Source organism: Aphelocoma coerulescens, chromosome 15 (genome assembly GCF_041296385.1).
Source record: "Aphelocoma coerulescens isolate FSJ_1873_10779 chromosome 15, UR_Acoe_1.0, whole genome shotgun sequence".
In the NCBI taxonomy this organism is placed as follows: domain Eukaryota; kingdom Metazoa; phylum Chordata; class Aves; order Passeriformes; family Corvidae; genus Aphelocoma; species Aphelocoma coerulescens.
The window spans coordinates 10255425-10274064 of record NC_091029.1 but is presented as its reverse complement, the minus strand read 5'-3'; the positions used below and the strand labels follow the sequence as shown (position 1 = coordinate 10274064).

The 18640-nt window shown below is 44.4% G+C and overlaps 2 protein-coding genes across 7 annotated transcripts in view; both read left to right on the top strand.

The window, feature by feature from the left end:
- Positions 1-382: 382 nt before the first annotated feature.
- On the top strand, positions 383-15193 carry RNF185 (ring finger protein 185). Of its 6 annotated transcripts, none has more exons than XM_069030686.1 (7): positions 383-457; positions 6429-6658; positions 8205-8223; positions 8865-8977; positions 9501-9555; positions 11503-11620; positions 12719-15193. In XM_069030686.1, exons 2-7 carry the CDS (start codon positions 6477-6479, stop codon positions 12814-12816), a joined length of 585 nt encoding a protein of 194 aa, XP_068886787.1. In that variant the 5' UTR covers positions 383-457; positions 6429-6476; the 3' UTR covers positions 12817-15193. The 6 variants fall into 6 exon arrangements, with proteins under 6 accessions (XP_068886787.1, XP_068886788.1, XP_068886784.1 ...); XM_069030687.1 differs by lacking the exon at positions 383-457 and adding an exon at positions 669-849; XM_069030683.1 differs by lacking the exon at positions 383-457 and adding an exon at positions 968-1066.
- A 272-nt stretch (positions 15194-15465) lies between these two features.
- LIMK2 (LIM domain kinase 2) overlaps positions 15466-18640 on the top strand; it is a 31245-nt gene continuing 28070 nt past the window's right edge. The window contains exons 1-2 of the mRNA XM_069031287.1: positions 15466-15533; positions 18046-18145. Coding sequence (XP_068887388.1) covers positions 15518-15533; positions 18046-18145 — 116 coding nt within the window. The 5' untranslated portion in view covers positions 15466-15517. The remainder of the gene's footprint in view (positions 15534-18045; positions 18146-18640) is intronic.

Sequence of the window (18640 nt, the reverse complement as noted above, 5' to 3'; positions counted from 1 at the left end):
ACTAGAAATTTTCTGGTGCAATACAATAACGTGTTTGGTGATCCCAGGTGGGCTTCTGGATGACCATTTTGCCGTAGGTTTTGCCAAGCCTATGTGCTGCTGAAAGCAGCAGGAAGACTCAGTATAACTGTGTTTTTATCCTCCTGGACACTTCCTGGCTTGCACCTTCCAACCTTCACCCTAGAGCTGTGCAGTCTCAGGCCACCTGTCAGCAGGCAGGCCACTGACAATTATCCTTGGGCTCTTTCCAATAGGCTCCCTTGACACTATCTTCCCTTCATTTCTTCACTGTTCCCTCATAAGGCTCACCTTCAGTGGAAGACCTTGGTTTAGGATTCATCCATTCTCCACCGTGTAAAAGAACAAGCAATTTTGGACTATTTTGTACCTTGGAGTCCTCAGGACTGATGGGGTGCCCCGCAGAGCTGGGACAAACCCTCCAGAAGTGCCTTCTCGGGTAGGCCATCTCCTCTCCCTCCCTTTGGTCCCTCTGTTTCTTTGGTTTCTCACAACTGTATAAATACCTTTATCAAGCTCTCTGTTTCCATCCTGGAGATGTTTCTCATCTCAGATTCTAGCACTCTGCACTCGTAAGTCAACAATTTGTTTCCCTCAAACTTCTTCCCTTCCCTTTCCGTCCTTCCTTCCTTTTCCGTCCTTCCTTTTCTTTCCTCCCTTCCTGCTCGGGCCGAGCATTCGATACCAACTTCTTGCTGTCCCCGGAGGCCGCCGTTTGGACGCGGCTCCGGGCAGCAGAGCCGCATACACCCGCAGAGCTGCGGCCGCGGGGGTCGCGGCGGGGGCCGAGCAGGTGCGGAGCAGCCCCGGCCGTTCGTCCCGGAGCCCGAGGTAACGAGCGACCGCGGACTCTGCGTGGGGCCCGGGTGAGGGGGGCCGCCAGGCAGCGACACCCGCGCGCCCCTGAGCCGCCACCCCGGTTCGCAGAGCCGCGGTCGGTGGGGCGGGGGCCGGTCCCTTCCGCGGGCCGCGCTTCCGGGCGGTCAGGTGACGGGGCCCGGCGGAACGGTGGCTCGGCGCGGGTGCTGCGGGGAGTTCGGACCCGCCGGTGAGCAGAGCAGGGCCGGGCCGAGCGGGGAGGCGGGGGGGGGGGGTGGGGGGGGTGGTGGTGGTGGGGGCGGTGGGGGCAGCCGGGCCCAGGCGGCGGCTCCGAGGCCGGGCCGTGCCCGGGCGCTGAGAGGCCGGAGCCTCCTGCGCCTGCTCCAAATGAGCGGGGCGGGGGCGCCGCGCGACCCCCGGCCTCGCTCGGTGCCTCTGGAACCGCGGCCGCGGTGCCTCCGGCGGGAGCTCCAGCCCGCGGCCCGGAGCTGCCGGCGGGGTTTTCCCTCCGAAAGCCCCGTCCTAGGGGCCGTAGGTGCTCGGTGTTGCTCTGTGCAGGGCCGCACCCGCTGCCGAGAGCGGCGCCTCTGTCGCGATACATGGGTCTGGCTCTGGGTATGTCGCGAGGCGTCAGCTGCTGGTATATGACATTACTTATATTTTGAGAATTATTCATATATTAATACTTGCTTGTTACGCCTTAAATCTCCTCTGTTGTAAATAATAGCTGTTGTATTTGATATTTTTACGTTTTGCTGCTAACCTGGGTTAGCCAGACACGTCTGTCTCACGCGGCACTGCAGACCAGGAGAACGCTCGGGCAGCGTTACCGAACTGGTTATAGCAGTTCTCTTTGGTGTGTTTGTTGTTTTGGTTTTTTGTTTGTTTGTTGGCTTTTTTGTGTGTTTGGGTTTTTTTCCTTTGGACTTTGTGAGGTAAGAGCATAAAATCTTTGTTGAAAGATTTTCTTGGAGTCTATATTAAACCTTTATGGAATGGATAAAAAAGTAATTACTTTAATCACCTAAGGGTTTTTACTGTTTGCATTTGCAAGGTATGTGGACTCCTTAGTGTTCCTGAAGCAGCCCTTCTGCTGGGCTCTTACGCTGGAAGCACTGACTGTAACACAGATGTGCATTGCAGAATCCCAGTTAATGAAACGAGGCCGAGCAAGGGCACGTTGGACTGGAAGGGAAATGCCTGGTTTTGCAAGAGCAAGTGATCATATGAATTCATGTTTTGGGACCACTTATGGTAATGTTAAAAAGCAGGTGCCTAACGCTGTATAGGTTACAGGAAGTGAAAAGATAAACTCGAGAAATGTTTCCAAGGAGTTAAACTGTAACATGTTTGGGGGACAGAAAAGAGTAAAAAGGTAGTGAGAGATAAATATGTATTTAATGATTAACAGCAGGACAGTCATGCGTTTGTTAAGAATACCTAAATTTGCTGTCAAGAAGTCACTGCACTTTCTTCTAGGCACTGTCAGCAATTTTCAGCTAAGGTTACTTGGTTGTTGTACTTGAAACCCAAGCAATTGTAGTATGTTAAGTATCAGTTTGTTGTTAAACTTATGAGTCGGCATATTAATATAAACTCTGAGTAGTAGTTTTAGATTTAGATAGAATGTCTGATGTTAATATTAATTTTCTAAAATTTTTTAAGTGTCAGAAAATGACACTCATCTTAGTGATAAGAAAAATACATGGACAAGTCTTTTTGATTTAAACTGCAGAAGGTTCAGGAACTAAATCAGAACTTCTTTTGTAAACAAACTAGATTTGGATTATTTCAATTTCAGTAATCTCAGCTAAAATAAGATTCATTAGGAATGACATATGGAAAAGGGTCTTTCCAGTGGAATTTGCATCCAAAAATGCTGTTCTTTGTATTTCATCATTACAGTAAAGAGGAACAAACTTTGGGTTTTGTTAATAAACTAGCCAGACTTCTATATCCTCACCAGAACTTCTTCTCATTGTTCATGAAAAAAATTAAATTTTTGAGACATCCTAACGTCATGCTGTGAACACGTATTCCAGGACTGTTTTGTATAGGTGACATTAGCTTCTAATTAATATTCCCTCTCTGCCTTTCTCAGGTTGAATTAATGTTCACCTGCTGTTTCCAGCAGATTTTTTTGGTGTACTTTAATTTATGGTGAAAACTCTTCTAGTCTGTCTTGAAGTGTTTTTCCTGTATTTTTAGGATTGGACCAGTGTACTTTGACAACTGCAGTCTTTGTCATTTGCTGAGTTCAGAAGTGTGATCTTTGACAGTAGCCACTCAGCTTGTGCTCTCTTGGTGTGCAGTTGCTCCCAGTAGATTTATAGATTAAGTTTTTAAAGTATTAGAGGAAAATGTCTTTCTTATTGGCTGTTAGTGAGATCTATACCCAGTATTTACACCCAGCACATGGACATCCCTAGTCCCCTGCACTTACTGCTGTAGTGGACCTCCTGTGCTCTCTGCTGTCATGACACGTTCAGGTCCCAGTCTGCCTTTTGGAGCTTCACCCTCTCATGTATCTCCACTTCCATGTGTTCACACTCCACCAGATTTCTGTATTTATTTAGGAAGCCTACTTGCAAATGAGTTCCTTGCTCCTTAACCATTCATCAGCTGCCACTCTTGATTCTTAGATGCAGTAAATGTCAGTCATTTTCAGAACAACCTGTTGGGATGTAACATAGGGATCATAGTTTAAAGGAAATAAACAGCTAATCTAGATGGCTTTTATGAAACAAAGATACTGTTTTCCTGTAATTATGTAGAGAGCAAAGAAGTAAGAAAAAGACAAGATCTCTGAATCCCTGCAGTTAGGTGTCAGCTGATTTTTATACCCTTTCCCTTGTTTTGTTTGCTGCCCATCATCCCTCTAGGGTTTATTTGGAGACCTGACATAAAGGACAAGGATGTGGCAAACCTTGACTGGCATCCCTCGATTGTGTTTACTTAACCCCAGAAGTCATGTTCTGCCCCAGTGTACTCACAGTCTTCCTCCCAAACTCTAAGGTGACATGAAAATGGGATTAGTTTGACCTGTTGTGTTAGTTGTTGGTTTTTTTTAGTTTGTGATTTTCTTATGGTTTGTTGGGTTTTTTTTTCCCTAGAGAGTTTTGTCTCAGAGTTTAAGTAGTTTGAGTGACTGTTCAATTTTGGGCTCATTCTACACTCAGAACAAGTTCCATTTGCAGTTGAATTCATACTTTAGGATTCAGAGTACACTCAAAAGCAACACAATATATGATTATCAAATGTAAATTTAGCCACTGGAAGTTGTTTCATGTTTGCTTCTTTGTATATGTGCAGATGTACAGAGCCCAGCAGCACTTGTTACAGACTCAGTTATGTTAAATGATATTCCAGGGACAAGAACAAATGTTTGAGAAGGCTTTTCAGAATAAAATTTATTATTTTTACTGTTGTGTTTTGCTATATTTTTGATATTTTAAATTGGTTATATCCTAATAGGTCACTGGGCCTCATCAGCCCATGTAAAACGACTTAAGGGAGGGTCCCCAGTACAGATTAAGGAATGACCCTCTTCTAGGAGAGGAGATTCAGTGCCTGTTGCATTATGTCATTTTAATCTTTCTTCTATCTCAGCCATCTTGTTTCCATTTCATTTCTGATATTTCTCTGTCATCCTTTTTCATAACATTTTATTTATTCATTGTAGTTACTAAAAACTGAGGGGTTTTTTTCAGTAAGTTTTTGTGGAGATACAGGTTTTATCTTTTTGACAGGTCTCCAGATTCATTGTGTTAATATATGGAACTTAATTTGGAAAAAGGAACTTTTTTTCCACATTGGTATTAGGGACACAGAATTTATTTATTTGCCTCTTGTACACATCCTTTAATTGTTTTATATGTCAAGATATGAGCTAGATGTTTCTTGTGACCATTCCATAAAGGGATGCTCTATTTTTTACAGTGTGTTGGACTCCTTAGTTTTAAGGAGGTTTTCTCAAGTTTTATAATAATATATATAGGTCCAAGTTGATAAGTTTTCACTTAAACTACTGAGCAAGACAGGCTGAAGATTCTGGTTGTAATGATGTGTGTAAAATCCAAGTGTCTTTGGCTTATAGTTTGTGGGTTAGCAGCATTTCCATCTGCCTTGATCTAACATGGATTTTAATTTTGTACAATGAACTGAGTGTAAATGGAGTCATGGTGTGAAATGCTGAGAGTCAGCACTGCTGAAAGCAGTGTATGTTGAAGTGCAGCATCTGTGAATACAAATCTGCCCTTCTGGGACACTGTGCAAAATGATGTAACTGAGTGAAAAAGCTCTGCAGAAATAGATTTTACCTACTGTAACTGAGTCTTTGCTGCAATACTTTACAAGGCTTGAGTGTGATGCTTTCCTGACTGTGCAGTGGAATTGTATGGTATGAAAAAAGCTGTTGGCAATAACAGCTGAAGATCCTGAGGCTTTAGTTTGCTGCCATGCACCTGTGCTGCAGCTCTGCTACAAAGAGGCAACACTAAGAAAAGCCTTTAATGCTTGGGGGGTAAGTTTGCAAAGAAATAACCTTCTGAAAAATTCAGGTTGCCCTTTGAAAATGCTTCACTGTTTGTACACGTGCAGAACATTCAGATAATCACCTGTTTGTTTCTCACGGCTTTATCTAAGTATTCCTGTTCCTGCAGCATCAGCATGATATCAGAGTTTAATGAAAAGCACAGTGGAATATTTTAAACATTTTTGTTTTAGTGAATTAATTTCTGTAGCTACTGACACTCTCTTAGTTCTTGGATTAAAAATCTTGTACTGGTAAAAGTGTTTCTGGAAATGTTAATGCTTTGTGCTGAGTCTCAAAGCTTTAGGTACTGTGGAATTCACATAGCAAGGAATTACGCTATAGAGGTTGTTGCTACTGAAATAAAGTAAATGCTGTTCTTTGGTAAATATGATTATGTTAATGAGAGGTGAAAGCATGGAAAAAAACTTAAAGCATATTAAGGTAAAATTTTTAATACTTCTGCATTACTACCTTACTACTAGATTAGAAATGTTTGGAAGTACTAGGAATGTTTGATAGTCATTATCAACACTGCTGTGATAGCAGCAATATACTGCTCAGGAGACAATTCAAGTTCTAAGCCGCCTTTGCTTGCCGTTATTATCATTAATATTCCAAACGAATGAACATTGAACTTAAAACTCTGCATTGTCAGTCTGTTCAAACTGTGAATTCATTATTAAATTCTGCTTCAGACTACACTGTCAGTTATAAGCTGTGTTGAATTTTGGAAGAGCATATATGACTAGGTGAGCTCATTCTCCTTACAGCAAATGGCATTTATGAGAAAATGCAGGGGGGTTGTTTTGGCTGTGGATGTTTATCAGTAACAGTAAAATACAGGTCACACATCAGCCAGGTCATACTATGGGACTGTAAAGTAGCTTAGTTTCTAAAAAAAGATCCCCCTTGGCTACGTTAAACTAAAACCATCAACAACAGGATTCAAGAGCTTCTTAGATAAATCACTACCAGTTTGGAAGGGGACCAGAATGCAGTGTTAAAATGCCAAGAAGTTTTTTGGGTTTGTTTGTTTTTTTCCCTTTCTCACTGCTAGGATTCCAACAGGAAAATTTTCTTGAGCTTGTCTGGGTAGTTCTTGAGGATGGCAAGCAAAGGACCCACAACTTCTGCATCAACAAAGAACTCCAGTACTGGAGGGACCAGTGGCAGCAGTAGCAGTAATGGTTCTGGGGACAACACTAATCAGGACAACACTTTTGAATGTAACATCTGTTTGGACACTGCCAAGGATGCAGTTATCAGCTTGTGTGGGCACCTCTTCTGGTAAGTGCTCCAGCCCCACACATCAGCCAGAACACCATCTATCGGATCCCATAAAAACCGGTGATGTTTATAATTCTAGAGGAGGGACCATGGGTTTGGTTTAGGAGAAGCTTGGATTTGCTCCTCAGCTGTTTTTCTTTGCTTGTGTTCCAGGGAGCAGGTTTCCTGTGTCTTAAACTCTCTGTACTTCTGGATTATTGTGTAAAAGCAAACAAACAAGCAGCCCCACACAGACGGTTCAATGCTCATTGATACTGTTTGGTTACGTGTGTTATTTTATTTGTGCTGTCTGGCCTAGCATAGATATCTTCTTTAGACCTAAATTCCTTTCTAACCTCTACATACCTAAACCTGGATATGAATCTAGGTTCTGAAGGCCAAATTGTAGTTTCTCCTACAAGCTTGCTCTTTTTTTCCTTTGAAACCATAAAAAAAGAAAAAAATAGGCAATAAGCTTTTATATGTGGGCTATTTCTCTTTTCCCATGATATTGCACTTGTGCTAGGAACTTTTCAGTTCTTTAATTTGACTTGGAAATAATGTACAGCACAGACATAATACATGTGCAACATTTCTGATGTGAGTAACCTGGTTTGAATATAACCTTTCTTGAATATTAATAAGTTAAAGATTGACATGGCCAAATGTGGGGGGGATTGGGGTTTATTTTACACAGTGGGCTAAATCTTTAATAAAATGAGGCCTGAAAGTGCTTTTCTCCTGTGTAAACATACGTAACATCTGAAAATCCAGATTTTTATTTGAGGAGATGGAAAATCACTGGCTGAAGGCCTGTTAAGATAAAATAAGAATAAATTATTGCACAAAAGGATTTGGAAGAATGGAACCTTGAAAATACCAGGTGTCTTGTCTGAATGGTGTTGTTGAGACCATTTTGAAAGCAGATGGCTTATTGGCAGGTTTATCTTGTAGCTTGCTTGTCTTTGACCTTTTTTTTAATTTGCCATAGTAATTTAACCTGTATAATGGGAATTTCTCTGCCCTGAGCGACTGAGTCTGATCACAATAGCTGACCCTGCTCTGAGCATAAGGTTGGACTAGAGGCTACCTGAGGTACCCTCCAGCCCGAGTTATTCCATGATTCTGTGAATGTGGCTGATGTTCCAGCTCAATCTTTTAAGATCCTAAAGTCTCATTACTGACATCTTGCTTACTTGCATCTTGGCTCAGGGATATCTTTTCATGGTATCAGAAGAGAAAATTTGTACAATAAACTGTAAGATTAACGCAGCCTCTGTCTGGGCCTTTGGTATGGATGAGGACCCAGGAATGGGAGATGCACAGAACCACATTAGCAATTAAAATTGCGTAACCTGAAAAAAACCAGTGGAGATCAGTCTTGGGCTGTGCTTTCAATATGTTAATGGGAGGCTGTAGAACTGGCCCAGCTGGATTCCAGGAGTCTGTTGTCACCAAGCTGCACTATCCCTGTACACTGCACATTTGTCATATCAAGTTCAGTAACTAATGCTATTTTCCTCTTTTTTTCTGCTCTGTGAACAAATTGTCCTGGGAATGCTCACAGTTGGCCTTGTTTACATCAGGTAAGACAGGTTTCCTTTTACTTTGTCTTTCATCAGCTGCTATTGCTCAATAAAGCCCTTGGTTCTCTGGAGTATCCCCCTCTTTTCAAGTGTGCTTTTCTCTCCAGGGCAAGCACAACCTCTTCATGCAGCTTCATGTGCAACACCTTGCAATCTGCTCTTTGAGCAACAAGAAAACTTAAATTCTCTTCCACTTGCCGCCCACTTTTGAGTTTCTTAAACCCCGAGTAATTCCACTGGTACAATTACTGTTGGAGCTTGCAGGGTTTAGTCTGCAGTTTTAAGTGCTGAGTGTACTTCTCTTTGCATATGTAGTGTTTTACGTTGTGGTACCATTATAGAAAAGGTGGATGATGGGAGAGTATCTGCACTAACCCTTGGCCTATGCAGGACTACTGGTACTCTTTATTTTTATTTTACTCCAGTGCAGATTTGAATATGTACACATTAGCAAGTTGATCCTGCCAGAACAACAGCCAGAATGCCAACTCCACTTTGGGGAGTACTTCGCACTTACTAAAATATTTCGCTCCAGACCTTTGTGAGAAATTGCTGAAGTCTTTCTGCCTGGCTGCAAGTGAGGTTTGCATAGTTGTTTTTGTGGTATTTTACTAGTTTTCTTATAATTTCCTTTCTTTCAGTGGCTAGAGACCAGGCCAAACAGACAAGTGTGTCCTGTATGCAAAGCAGGAATCAGTCGAGATAAAGTTATTCCTCTCTATGGAAGAGGTAGCACTGGGCAACAGGACCCCAGGTAAGAAACCTAAATGCAACTATTTTTATTTGAAAATTAAAGATGAAACTTTAGGGTCTTAAGATTAAACTGTTAAAGTGCTGAATTCACAGTTTTAAATACTTTGTCAAAAGACATAGATCTGATATTTCTACCAAATATTTCTGGCTTTTCCAGGGCCTGCATTTGCACACATTTCTTGCTCAACTGGCAGGTCATTTTAATTTGAATCAAGTGTTAATTCTCAGTTACAAGTGGCAGGTTGCAGTGATTGTTATCTGACTGGAGAAGCTTATATTAAATGTTCATGTCCTCAGTTTTTAGCCTTTGCAATGGGTTTTTGTTATTCAAAAGTGCAGCATTAATTCAGTGATGTGCAGCTGAAGGTCCAAAGCTGCATGGTTGGCTCTCTCACACACTTCTCCAGCTCTGCTGGATGGCCCCAGGAGACTGTTTTACGGTTGTTCTGCGTTATTAGCCAGGCTGCTGCAGATACTGTTGTCACGTGTCCTTGCACTTGAGCTAATTTCACAACTTCCTGCAGAGAGAAAACTCCACCACGACCCCAAGGACAGAGACCTGAACCAGAGAACAGAGGGGTAAGTGTTCAAACAAGCTCGAGCAGTTTAGTTGTTTTTATTGATAGTGGTATCTATTCATCCTCGACGATATAATGTGTGTGAGAGATCCTGCATGAGGATACTGCAGCTTACACATCCTGCTCTTCCTCAGTCGGTTTTTCGTGAATCATTGATAGCTGTGGTGTGGCAGAGAGCTCCAGTCCTATGGTACTCTTTAGCATCCCAAAGAACAGGCTGGCTTGGCTCATGCTTCATGAGCACAAAGCAGTGTGGTATCACTGGAAATGCTCTTCATACTTGATTGTTCTCCATGTTTAAATACAAGGAACACTTTGTTTTGAAAATTCTTTGTGGAAGGGTGTTTCTGTCAAAATATGTGTCACTGAAATACATAATCCATGTATGAATTCAGGTTTTTTACACTGACATCTGCTTCTCTCATTTCTATGGGATGTTACTGTACCATGGCATTAAAAGCAAGAGAAAGTTGATGTCTATTGGATACATGTTAACTTGAAGAGGGATCTGTGGTTTTGTTGAGGAGACTACATAGGGTGAATGTAAACAGCAGCTGGCACAGATGGAGCAGACATGGGAGTAGGTGGTAGGACCCCAGTGTTCTTCAGCACGATGGGAGAGAGCATGACCTGATGAAACAATGGCACATTTCCGTGTAACTCAGTCTGGGGTCCTTGGAGAGGATTGTCTCCCTCATGCTTCAAGCAAACAACTCTGCTGGGTGTGATTAAGGTGCATTTCTGTATTGAATGTATTGGGAGCTCAGCTGTTCTCTTTCACTAGGGCATTGCTGCCTTATTAAAGCAGCTCCTGTACCTTGTTTGAACTTCTCAGCTGGTGCTGCTGTAAATCAGAGGGATGGGGTATGAAGGCAGGACAGTAATGATGCTGCTTCCCTGTTCTCTACAGAACCTGGTACCTGCCACATAGAGAGCTTTGCTGTCCCTCAGAGTTAGTGGCAAAATGCTTGAGAATAATCAAAAGACCAACTCCTCAAATCAAGGCTCAACCCAGAAATGTTTGACTTTTATTATATGTGTAAAATCATCTTTGTCCTCCCATTGTTGGTGGTGATAAACCAGAGGGTCTTTCATAGCTGGTATCACTGTTTTAATTCTGAGAGGACAGATCACTGCATTACAGAACTGTGGGCTCTCCGCAGCTCTTAGACATGGCACAAGCTCTTAGATTCACACACACATGGTTGGTTCTCAAACAGCACACTGCTTCTGCAGAGCAGAATTAATCTCGATTCAGAAGACTTATCTTTTGACTTGATGTGGTACTTTAGTCTGGATCCCATGGGGTCAGTGTTATTGCATTGTAACTTCCTCTTTTCCTCCTTTCCTTATGTCTTGCATTCCTGCCCCAGGTGATTTTGCCACCTTAATTTGAGTCCCCCTGGTAAATTTTTTTGGGTGCTTTTTCTTCAAATGCTCTATGCATCCCACTGGCAATTTATCATTTCACTGAGTGTTTAAATGATGCATATGTATCACAAAAATCAATTTAGATTATTTTTAAGTACATTTTTAGTTACATGGCTAACAGCTGTTAGCACGCAATACATTGTTAAGACATTCTAAATAGAATTCTTTCTGTTGATTTTGATATATTGGCAGATATCTGCTACTTTAGGTTGAGAAAGGTTACAGAAACACTTTTGTTAATTTGTGGCCCTCAAGCAAGAACTGCAGTTGCTAGTTTTCATCTTCTCAAACCTTTGTGTTGCTTGGCAAATTTGCTACTGTCTGAAACATTTTAAACCCAGCAGAACTAAGGGGATATTTACAAAAGTGTGTCAGACAGAAAGTTGCCAGACAGCAGGGCCCTCCTTTAGCCATAGGAAAACCAGCGAGAGGGAGTGTCTGCACTTCCACAAAATACTCTGAAATAGGGTTTAAATGATTGGTACCTTTTTTGTCTTCTGTTCTTTGTTCTCTGCAGGGATTCCAGGGCTTTGGGTTTGGCGATGGTGGCTTCCAGATGTCATTTGGAATTGGGGCATTTCCCTTTGGTATATTTGCAACAGCCTTCAACATAAATGATGGGCGACCTCCTCCAGGTACCACAGATCCTTCTTCTGTCCTGTCATAAACACACATTTTACAAACTCTTAAATAACCTGCTAAATGACAGGTTAGCATTGTTGTCAATAGAAACACAAAATAGAGCACTCAGTAGAGAATATGGTCTATGGCTGACACATTTTGTACACAGGCTTATAAAAGAAGCAAGTTTGTCACTTTCATATCGTTTCCTGAAGGCACTCCTGGGAGACCAGTGACTCTGGAGAGAAACAGTGGCACTGGAGACTACTCTCCTTTAATTCAGATGTCTCCTCTGGTATACCAGCAGACTCCTTCTGAAAACCAAGACAAATTGGACTAGACTTTCTAATAATAATGATAAAAAGGAATCTCTAGGGGTGTATGAAGGAGACCCAGATTTTAAAAACAGCAGGAAGGGACCATTTCCTGAAAGATGAGACAGAAAAATTTAAACTGGTGCTCTGTACCGCAAAATAATGAATGCAAAGGTTGTTAATTTTTCTGAAATTTGTCTGTGAGACCATCATCCATATTCCACAAGAAGTAACATTCCAGTGAAATTACTTCACATTTTTGATTAACAAAAAGCAGTTGGGTTACTCCAAGTGGTGACCTTGCTCTCTAACAATTAAGCAATCCCTAGAGAACATCCTCCCCATCTTCACTGTAGACAAACTGAATCTGTTTTGAACAAGAGCACCTACTGCCCAGGGTTTTCTGAACTTACTCTGTGAAAGGTTATGCCTGACCATATGGCACAGGAATTATGAGGAGCAAACTCATTCTTCACATGTCACACCAGTGTTGCCATGGTCCTGTGCTGTCCTTGGGTCAAATTATCTTCCCTATTAACTATAGTTCAGTGTCCCCTGAAAATCTGTTGGGGGTAGGACTGAGCTAATGAGTCCTGCTTCAGAGACCTGACACTTACCTTCCTTGTCATCTTCCCATGCAGCTAGCCAGGCTGAGGGTAGGAAATAGCAACTTTCTCACCAAGGAGATTCTTTGCATATTTTTCAATGTATGAATATACTATATTCAAAATATACACAATCCCAGAGAAGAGGAAGGAACTGAACTGTTGTTCGTTTTTTTTACTTCCTGTTTTCCAGCTGTTCCAGGGACTCCTCAATATGTGGATGAGCAGTTCCTTTCCCGCCTTTTCCTGTTTGTGGCACTGGTGATAATGTTCTGGCTGTTGATTGCATAAGTCTTTTCCATTATTCTATATATTCATGACCAACAAGGCCACTGAAACAGTTACAAACTGCATCCCCATCCCATTTTAAACATCTTGGTGTCTGGTTCCATAGCTAACTATGGGCTTCTGGAATTGGTAGTACCACAGCACAATGAGGAATCTCACATTTTGCACCAGAGTTGCAAATTAAAACATTGGTTAAAAAGTGTATTTCAGCTCGGATACCTTGTACAACAGGTTCCTTCCACAAACCACGGGCCTAGTGTTGAGCTGCACTCTGAAAGGGAGTGCTGCTTTGAAATCCTGTGCCAGTCAGTGACACCAGGTCTGTGGGACAGGCAGTTATCCCAAGGGAGACTGGGCAGGTAAGGAAACTTCTCCAGTGTGACCAGTATCTCCTGCTTTGCAACCACGATGGATCTGCCAGAGTTGCAGATGTTATTTAATGTCTTCATCAACATCCGACCTTCCCCAGGAAATCATCTGCATCACTGTTGAGACTCTCTGGGGCACGGCACGTGATGCAAATGGAACCAGGTCTGGAGACTGGTTTCTTTTCCTGCTGTTATTTTCTGGTGTGATGGAAAACCCTTCCTGATGGTTCTTATGGCTGTTAGAAGAAGGGATACAAATTTATGCTGCAATTTTTCAAAGCCTGAGCATGCTGGAGCCAGACACTGGAAGATTCTCTGGCTGTGGAGCCAGGTGGGGCTGCTGGACCCAGCCCAGTTCCTCACTGACAAGCAGTGTTATCTTCCCGGGCTCTGTGCAGCACCTGTGGCTGCACTCATGGATAATCCCCTCACAACCTCATCGCTGTAGCAACATTTATTCTTCCCAAGGCTTTGAGACTTTCTACACAAGGTCGTGTACTCCAAATAAAATCCTATTACAGATCTGAGATCAGCTCATTTGGGGAGAGGAACAAAAGGCATCTTTACATGAGTTTTGAGGTTAAACTTGTCATACTGTAAAATTACACAGGAGAAATGAGATCCTGCCTTTGCCAGCACATGCCCAGTAGGGAACATTTGGAAGACCTCTCTGCAGGTGCACACAGATCTTCTCCTGTGCCACAGCAGAACAGCTACAGCGCAAGAGTCTCTGCAGTATCTACCAAAGATTTTAATTTAAAGTGCTGGAGGAGACCACAACCATTAATGTGCTGAGGGGATATTTCAGAAGGTGAGCACTCTGTAGGCACTTTGGAATCCTGTTGGGTATTCAGCTTTAAAGAGTACTCCTGATGTATTTGTGTAGATTCCTTTGAAACAGATACGAGAGATTCCCTAGTGAGATGAACAGTTCGTATTTCTCCAACTAGGCAATTCCATTTTTTTTTCTCTTACTGTTTTTATTTTGAATCAGGTCACTCCTAATGATTTCCTGCAAGATGAATGTTGTTACTTCCCTGGCAGTAGACAGAAAACTGACAAACAAATCAATTAATAGAAACTTTGTTTCAATAGATTGGATTTTTTTAGTGTATGGAAGAGTTTCCTGAGCAGGACACCTTTAATTACTTGCTGTAGAAGTTTATTTATGTAATTATAAACTGTTTACTTTTAGTGTCAAGAGAGAGGATGACTGAAGTTTAACTTGCCTACCTCCAAAATTCCATCTGGCAAGTAGAATGTTGCAAAGCTTCTGCAGTGTTTTGTCACGTCAGATTTATACCTGACTCGATGATAATCGGACAGGATATATTGCTCAACTATTTATAGTTGAGGTGGTGCTTCAGCTTTTGTTGTGCAACACTTCTGAGAAGCTGAACTTTGGCATACAGTTCTTCTCAAGTGCATAACTTGGCAACTGGGGCCCTTCCCAGGAGAAAGGCTGTTTTTGTTTGGTTGTCCTACAATGTCGCAGCTTTGGGTTCCTCTCCTGCGCAGTCAGCACCACCTGCTGATGGGAAGATTCATGTGATAGTAAGGGATGGATTCCTTCTTTTTGTATGGAGAAACTCGATGCTGAAAAGTTATGCTGGGAGGAGAAAGGTATCCCATTGAAGCCTTTATCCCATGAAGAGGATAGAGAAGTGACTGCAATAGATTCAAGAGGTATTGAAACGTATTTAAGTAGTACATTTTAAAATACAGAATTTTAATGGATCGGCGGGGTTCCATCTATGAGTGAGAGATAGTGGATTTAGAGAAGGCTGCAGAAACATGACTGAGAGCTCTTATTTTCCGGCAATTCAAGGATGAAATAGTCTGAAGGTGTTAACGCTTGGTTTCCCCTTTCCCTGGTGTGCTTTTGTATGTACCCCTTCCCCGCAACCCTACCGCACACAGCCCGGACGGCTCGGCTAGTGCGTTATCGTTCCTCCTCACTAATTTTCACTGTTGTGAAAGTGATTTAGAATTAAAAAATGGTTTTACATTGACCGAAGTGCGCCGCCGTTCCTTTGCGCTGCCTCGGGGCCGGGAGCGCGGGGCTGGTCCGGGAGAGGGAGCGGCGGGGCCCGCCCGCCCGGGCCCGCGCCCGCTGTGGCACGTGCGGGGCGGGGCTGCAGGCGGGCCGGCGCTGCCACTGGCTCCCGGCGCGGAAAGGGCGGGGCAGCCGGGGCGGGGCAGCGCGGGCATTGGCGGGTGCGCGGAGGAGAGGATGCCGATTGGCCCGCGGCGGGGCAGGGGGCGGCGCGGGGCCGCGGGGAGGCGGGCCCAGGTGCGGGGGGACCTGCTGGCGTCGCGCGGGCGGCGGGCGCGGGATGGAGGCGCTGCCAGGTGAGCTCGGGCCGCGCCAGCCGCGCCTCCGCGGGAGGAGCCGTCTTCCGCCGCCGCGGGGCGGGTGCGCGTACGCGAGGCCGTGGCTCCCGTCGGCCGCACCGCCCTTATGCCGCCGCCGGTGTTGCGGGGCGGCCCCTGCGGGGCTCGACGGGGCCACTGCCTCCTGAGCCCCCGCCCCGGCCATATGTCAGCCCCTGGCTGGGGAGCATTCTAAAGCCGGCCCGCGGCTCCATCCAGCGGGTGGCATCGCCGGTTCGCGGCCACACGCGCGGCCCGTGGGGCTCCCGGCGGGTCTCCGCGGCCGCTGTGCAATCAGGTTCGCGGGAGGGTGGCGGGTGATGAGGCGCGCCCCGCCCCGAGGCGGCCGCAGCCTGGGGCCGGCGCGGCCCGCCGGTGCCACGCACCCTGTCCCCGTTGTCCTCATCGAGGTCCTGCGGTGCCCCCGAGGTTCGGCCGGTGCCCGCCGGGGCCCCTGCGGCTGCCCCTCGCTGGCCGTCTCTGACACGTTCCTCCCGTCCTAGGGAACTCGACAGACCTGTTACATGGATTATGTCCATTTGCTTTTCCTTCGCACTATTTCCTGCTCTGTTTTGTTCATTTCCGTCGTTTCTCCTGCATACTGAAGCAATTTTTGTTGGATTGAGACTGTTCGTTTCCGTTCGTGAGCTAATCAGCCTTTCTGGTACATTTAAACAGATGTAGCACTACAGCTGAGGGTAGGTGACTGCTTTGTGGAGTTTGGGAGCTGATGGGTCATGTTCTGTAAGATGGCTGGGGAGGAAAATGTTGCTTTTAGTCGGCTGTGGTGTAGTCATTAGTCTTTAAATGTCTTTAGGAGGATCCACAGACCATTTTGACACGTGTGTCTTGTGCTGGTGACACTGAATGAGAGGGGATGGAGCTGCAGAATGTTTTGGTTTGCAGGTGGTTTTGGCCTGCAACTATTTCAGAAGTTCAGCTGACTTCCAGGGCTTGCTCTGCTTGGAGAGGAGAGTGTTGGCTGCCTGTGCACGGGGGCACAGGCGCACGTAGCTTTGCCTTTTATTCCCAAGCCCGTTTGATGTGCTGAAAAGCCGTTTGCTTTATAGAACAACACGGGTAGGGTCAGGTTTTTCCAAGGTTCTCCCAACCCTTACTCTGCCATGTAGTTCTGAACTCAGGTGGAGTTCTTGGTGTTCTGGATTAGCAGGAGGGCACAGAGGCAGGTGTTTCAAGTGTGGAGCTGATGCACACTTGAGAACTAAAGCAGCAACTTACACCACTGTGTCACATTTGAAGGAACCCTCTGAGCCCTATAGTTTGCATGGAGACCTATCTGAGTACTGCTGGTCAGCTGGTGACAGTGGTGCTTGTGGCTGAGCAGCAAGTGTTTTATTCCCTGAAATAGCCATTCATATAAAAAGTGCAAGATCTTCACCTTGGTTAATTTTAAACGTTGTCATTGACCTACACAGTGGGGTAAAGGTGCATGGAAGGCTGATGCCTTCTGTTTAGTGTAGCTTCAAGGAACTTAACCGTGGTATCAGCTTGCCTAAGCAACTACCAAGTTGAAACGTTCTTTGGAAAATGGTTTGTGGTTTTCCTTCTCTTAAGTGCACCTTTTTCTTTATGCAGCCTTACTGCAAGCAAACTTTTGGTAGCAGGAAGAAACAGGTTTGAGATCTGCTCAGCTCGGTGACACATTTCTTGTGCCATCCTGTGCTGAGATTCTTGACTCTTTAATATGCCTGCATCGCCCTTGGGATTTTGGATAGCATTTATCTGTGTGCCAAATGTTCTTTGTGCACAAGCTTTCATTCTGTGTTCCTAGCTTGCTTGCATCTAAGTAACCAGCTCTCTCTGGGGCTTTCTGGCAGTTCTAGCAGAAACTATTATAGCTCTATTATAACTATTATAAGTATTTTCTGAAAGGGCAATAGGCCAGTAGCATCACTCCCTCTTCCAAAGTCTGACAGTAGTCTGGTGTTGGCTGTACAGTCTCTATGGGAATATTCATTCAAGAGTGTAATTCCTTCCTGGTCGTCTACTTGTTCTCTACTGAATAAAGTTTGCCTTTCCTTTCTTTGAGTTCTGGGAAATCCAGTTAATTATACAAATAAGAGCAAACGTTATGTGTTGAGTCCATGGTGTGGGGGAAGCAGTAATGTGGCGTCCTGGCCTAGCGTGGTTCTCTGTGGGAATTGCTGTACTTGATCAGTGTTGCCTTCCTGAAATCTCTGCTCTGACAGAGCTATACTATAACTGAGCTGTTTTATGTGAAAAGTCATATTTCTTTCTTCTGCAGAATGTGAAGGAGCAGATGTCACGTCTGGAGAAAAACAAAAAAAATATAAAATGTCAGAGTTTGATTTGGGAGCTCCACTCTGGGGTTACAGACTGTAGCTTTCCATGTGGGAAGGCTTTCCTGTCCGTTACTTAATTTAAGGTTGTCCTTTATGAACGATGTAACAATCTTTTGTTTTCTCTGGTGTAAACTGGTTGCTGTTTGTCACCTTATTGCTGCATGCAGGTGAAGAAGTCTGGAGATGTCTGGGATGTGGGGACAGCATTGCTGCTGGGCAGCGCCTCCACAAGACTGTCAATGAAGCTTGGCACATTTCCTGTTTCCGGTAGGTAAAGCTTTAGCCTGTTAAACCCTCCTTGTGTTGTTCCACTGGTTGGGACCTGGTGGTGAAGTACAAACGTGAATGGGAATTCCTGCAGTGATCTCTGTGCCTGACCTGTTCTGAGCTTTTGTTTGTCTTGTCCCCTGATCTCAGGGACAGCATCCAGTCCCAACAGCAGCTGACACTGCCTGGCTGAGTGTGGCTGTGCTGACGCAAATGAGATACAGATAAAGCGCAAATAAAAGCTCTGATTTACTGGTGGTGGCAGAATCCATGGGTTGCATGTTTGTCTTCTGCAGCATTCCAAAGTAGTGCCCAGGCAATTTGCACAGCCTGTTGCTTTTTCCATATGTGGTAGGTGCAAGGGTGTTATCAGCGTGCTGATAGAGAGGAGGGAAGGGAGAGAGATCTTGCCTTTTGCTTTCTATCCTTTGCAGACTCTTAAGACACACAAACTTACGAAATCTGTTGGATGATGTTGCTGTGAGCAAGGACAAA

Excerpts from the sequence above, each read along its gene's own strand:
- RNF185 (XM_069030686.1), top strand. The coding sequence starts at position 6,477 with ATGGCAAGCAAAGGACCCACAACTTCTGCATCAACAAAGAACTCCAGT. Across the intron at positions 8,978-9,500 it reads ACTGGGCAACAGGACCCCAG|AGAGAAAACTCCACCACGAC; the intron begins GTAAGAAACCTA and ends AACTTCCTGCAG. Across the intron at positions 11,621-12,718 it reads TGATGGGCGACCTCCTCCAG|CTGTTCCAGGGACTCCTCAA; the intron begins GTACCACAGATC and ends CCTGTTTTCCAG.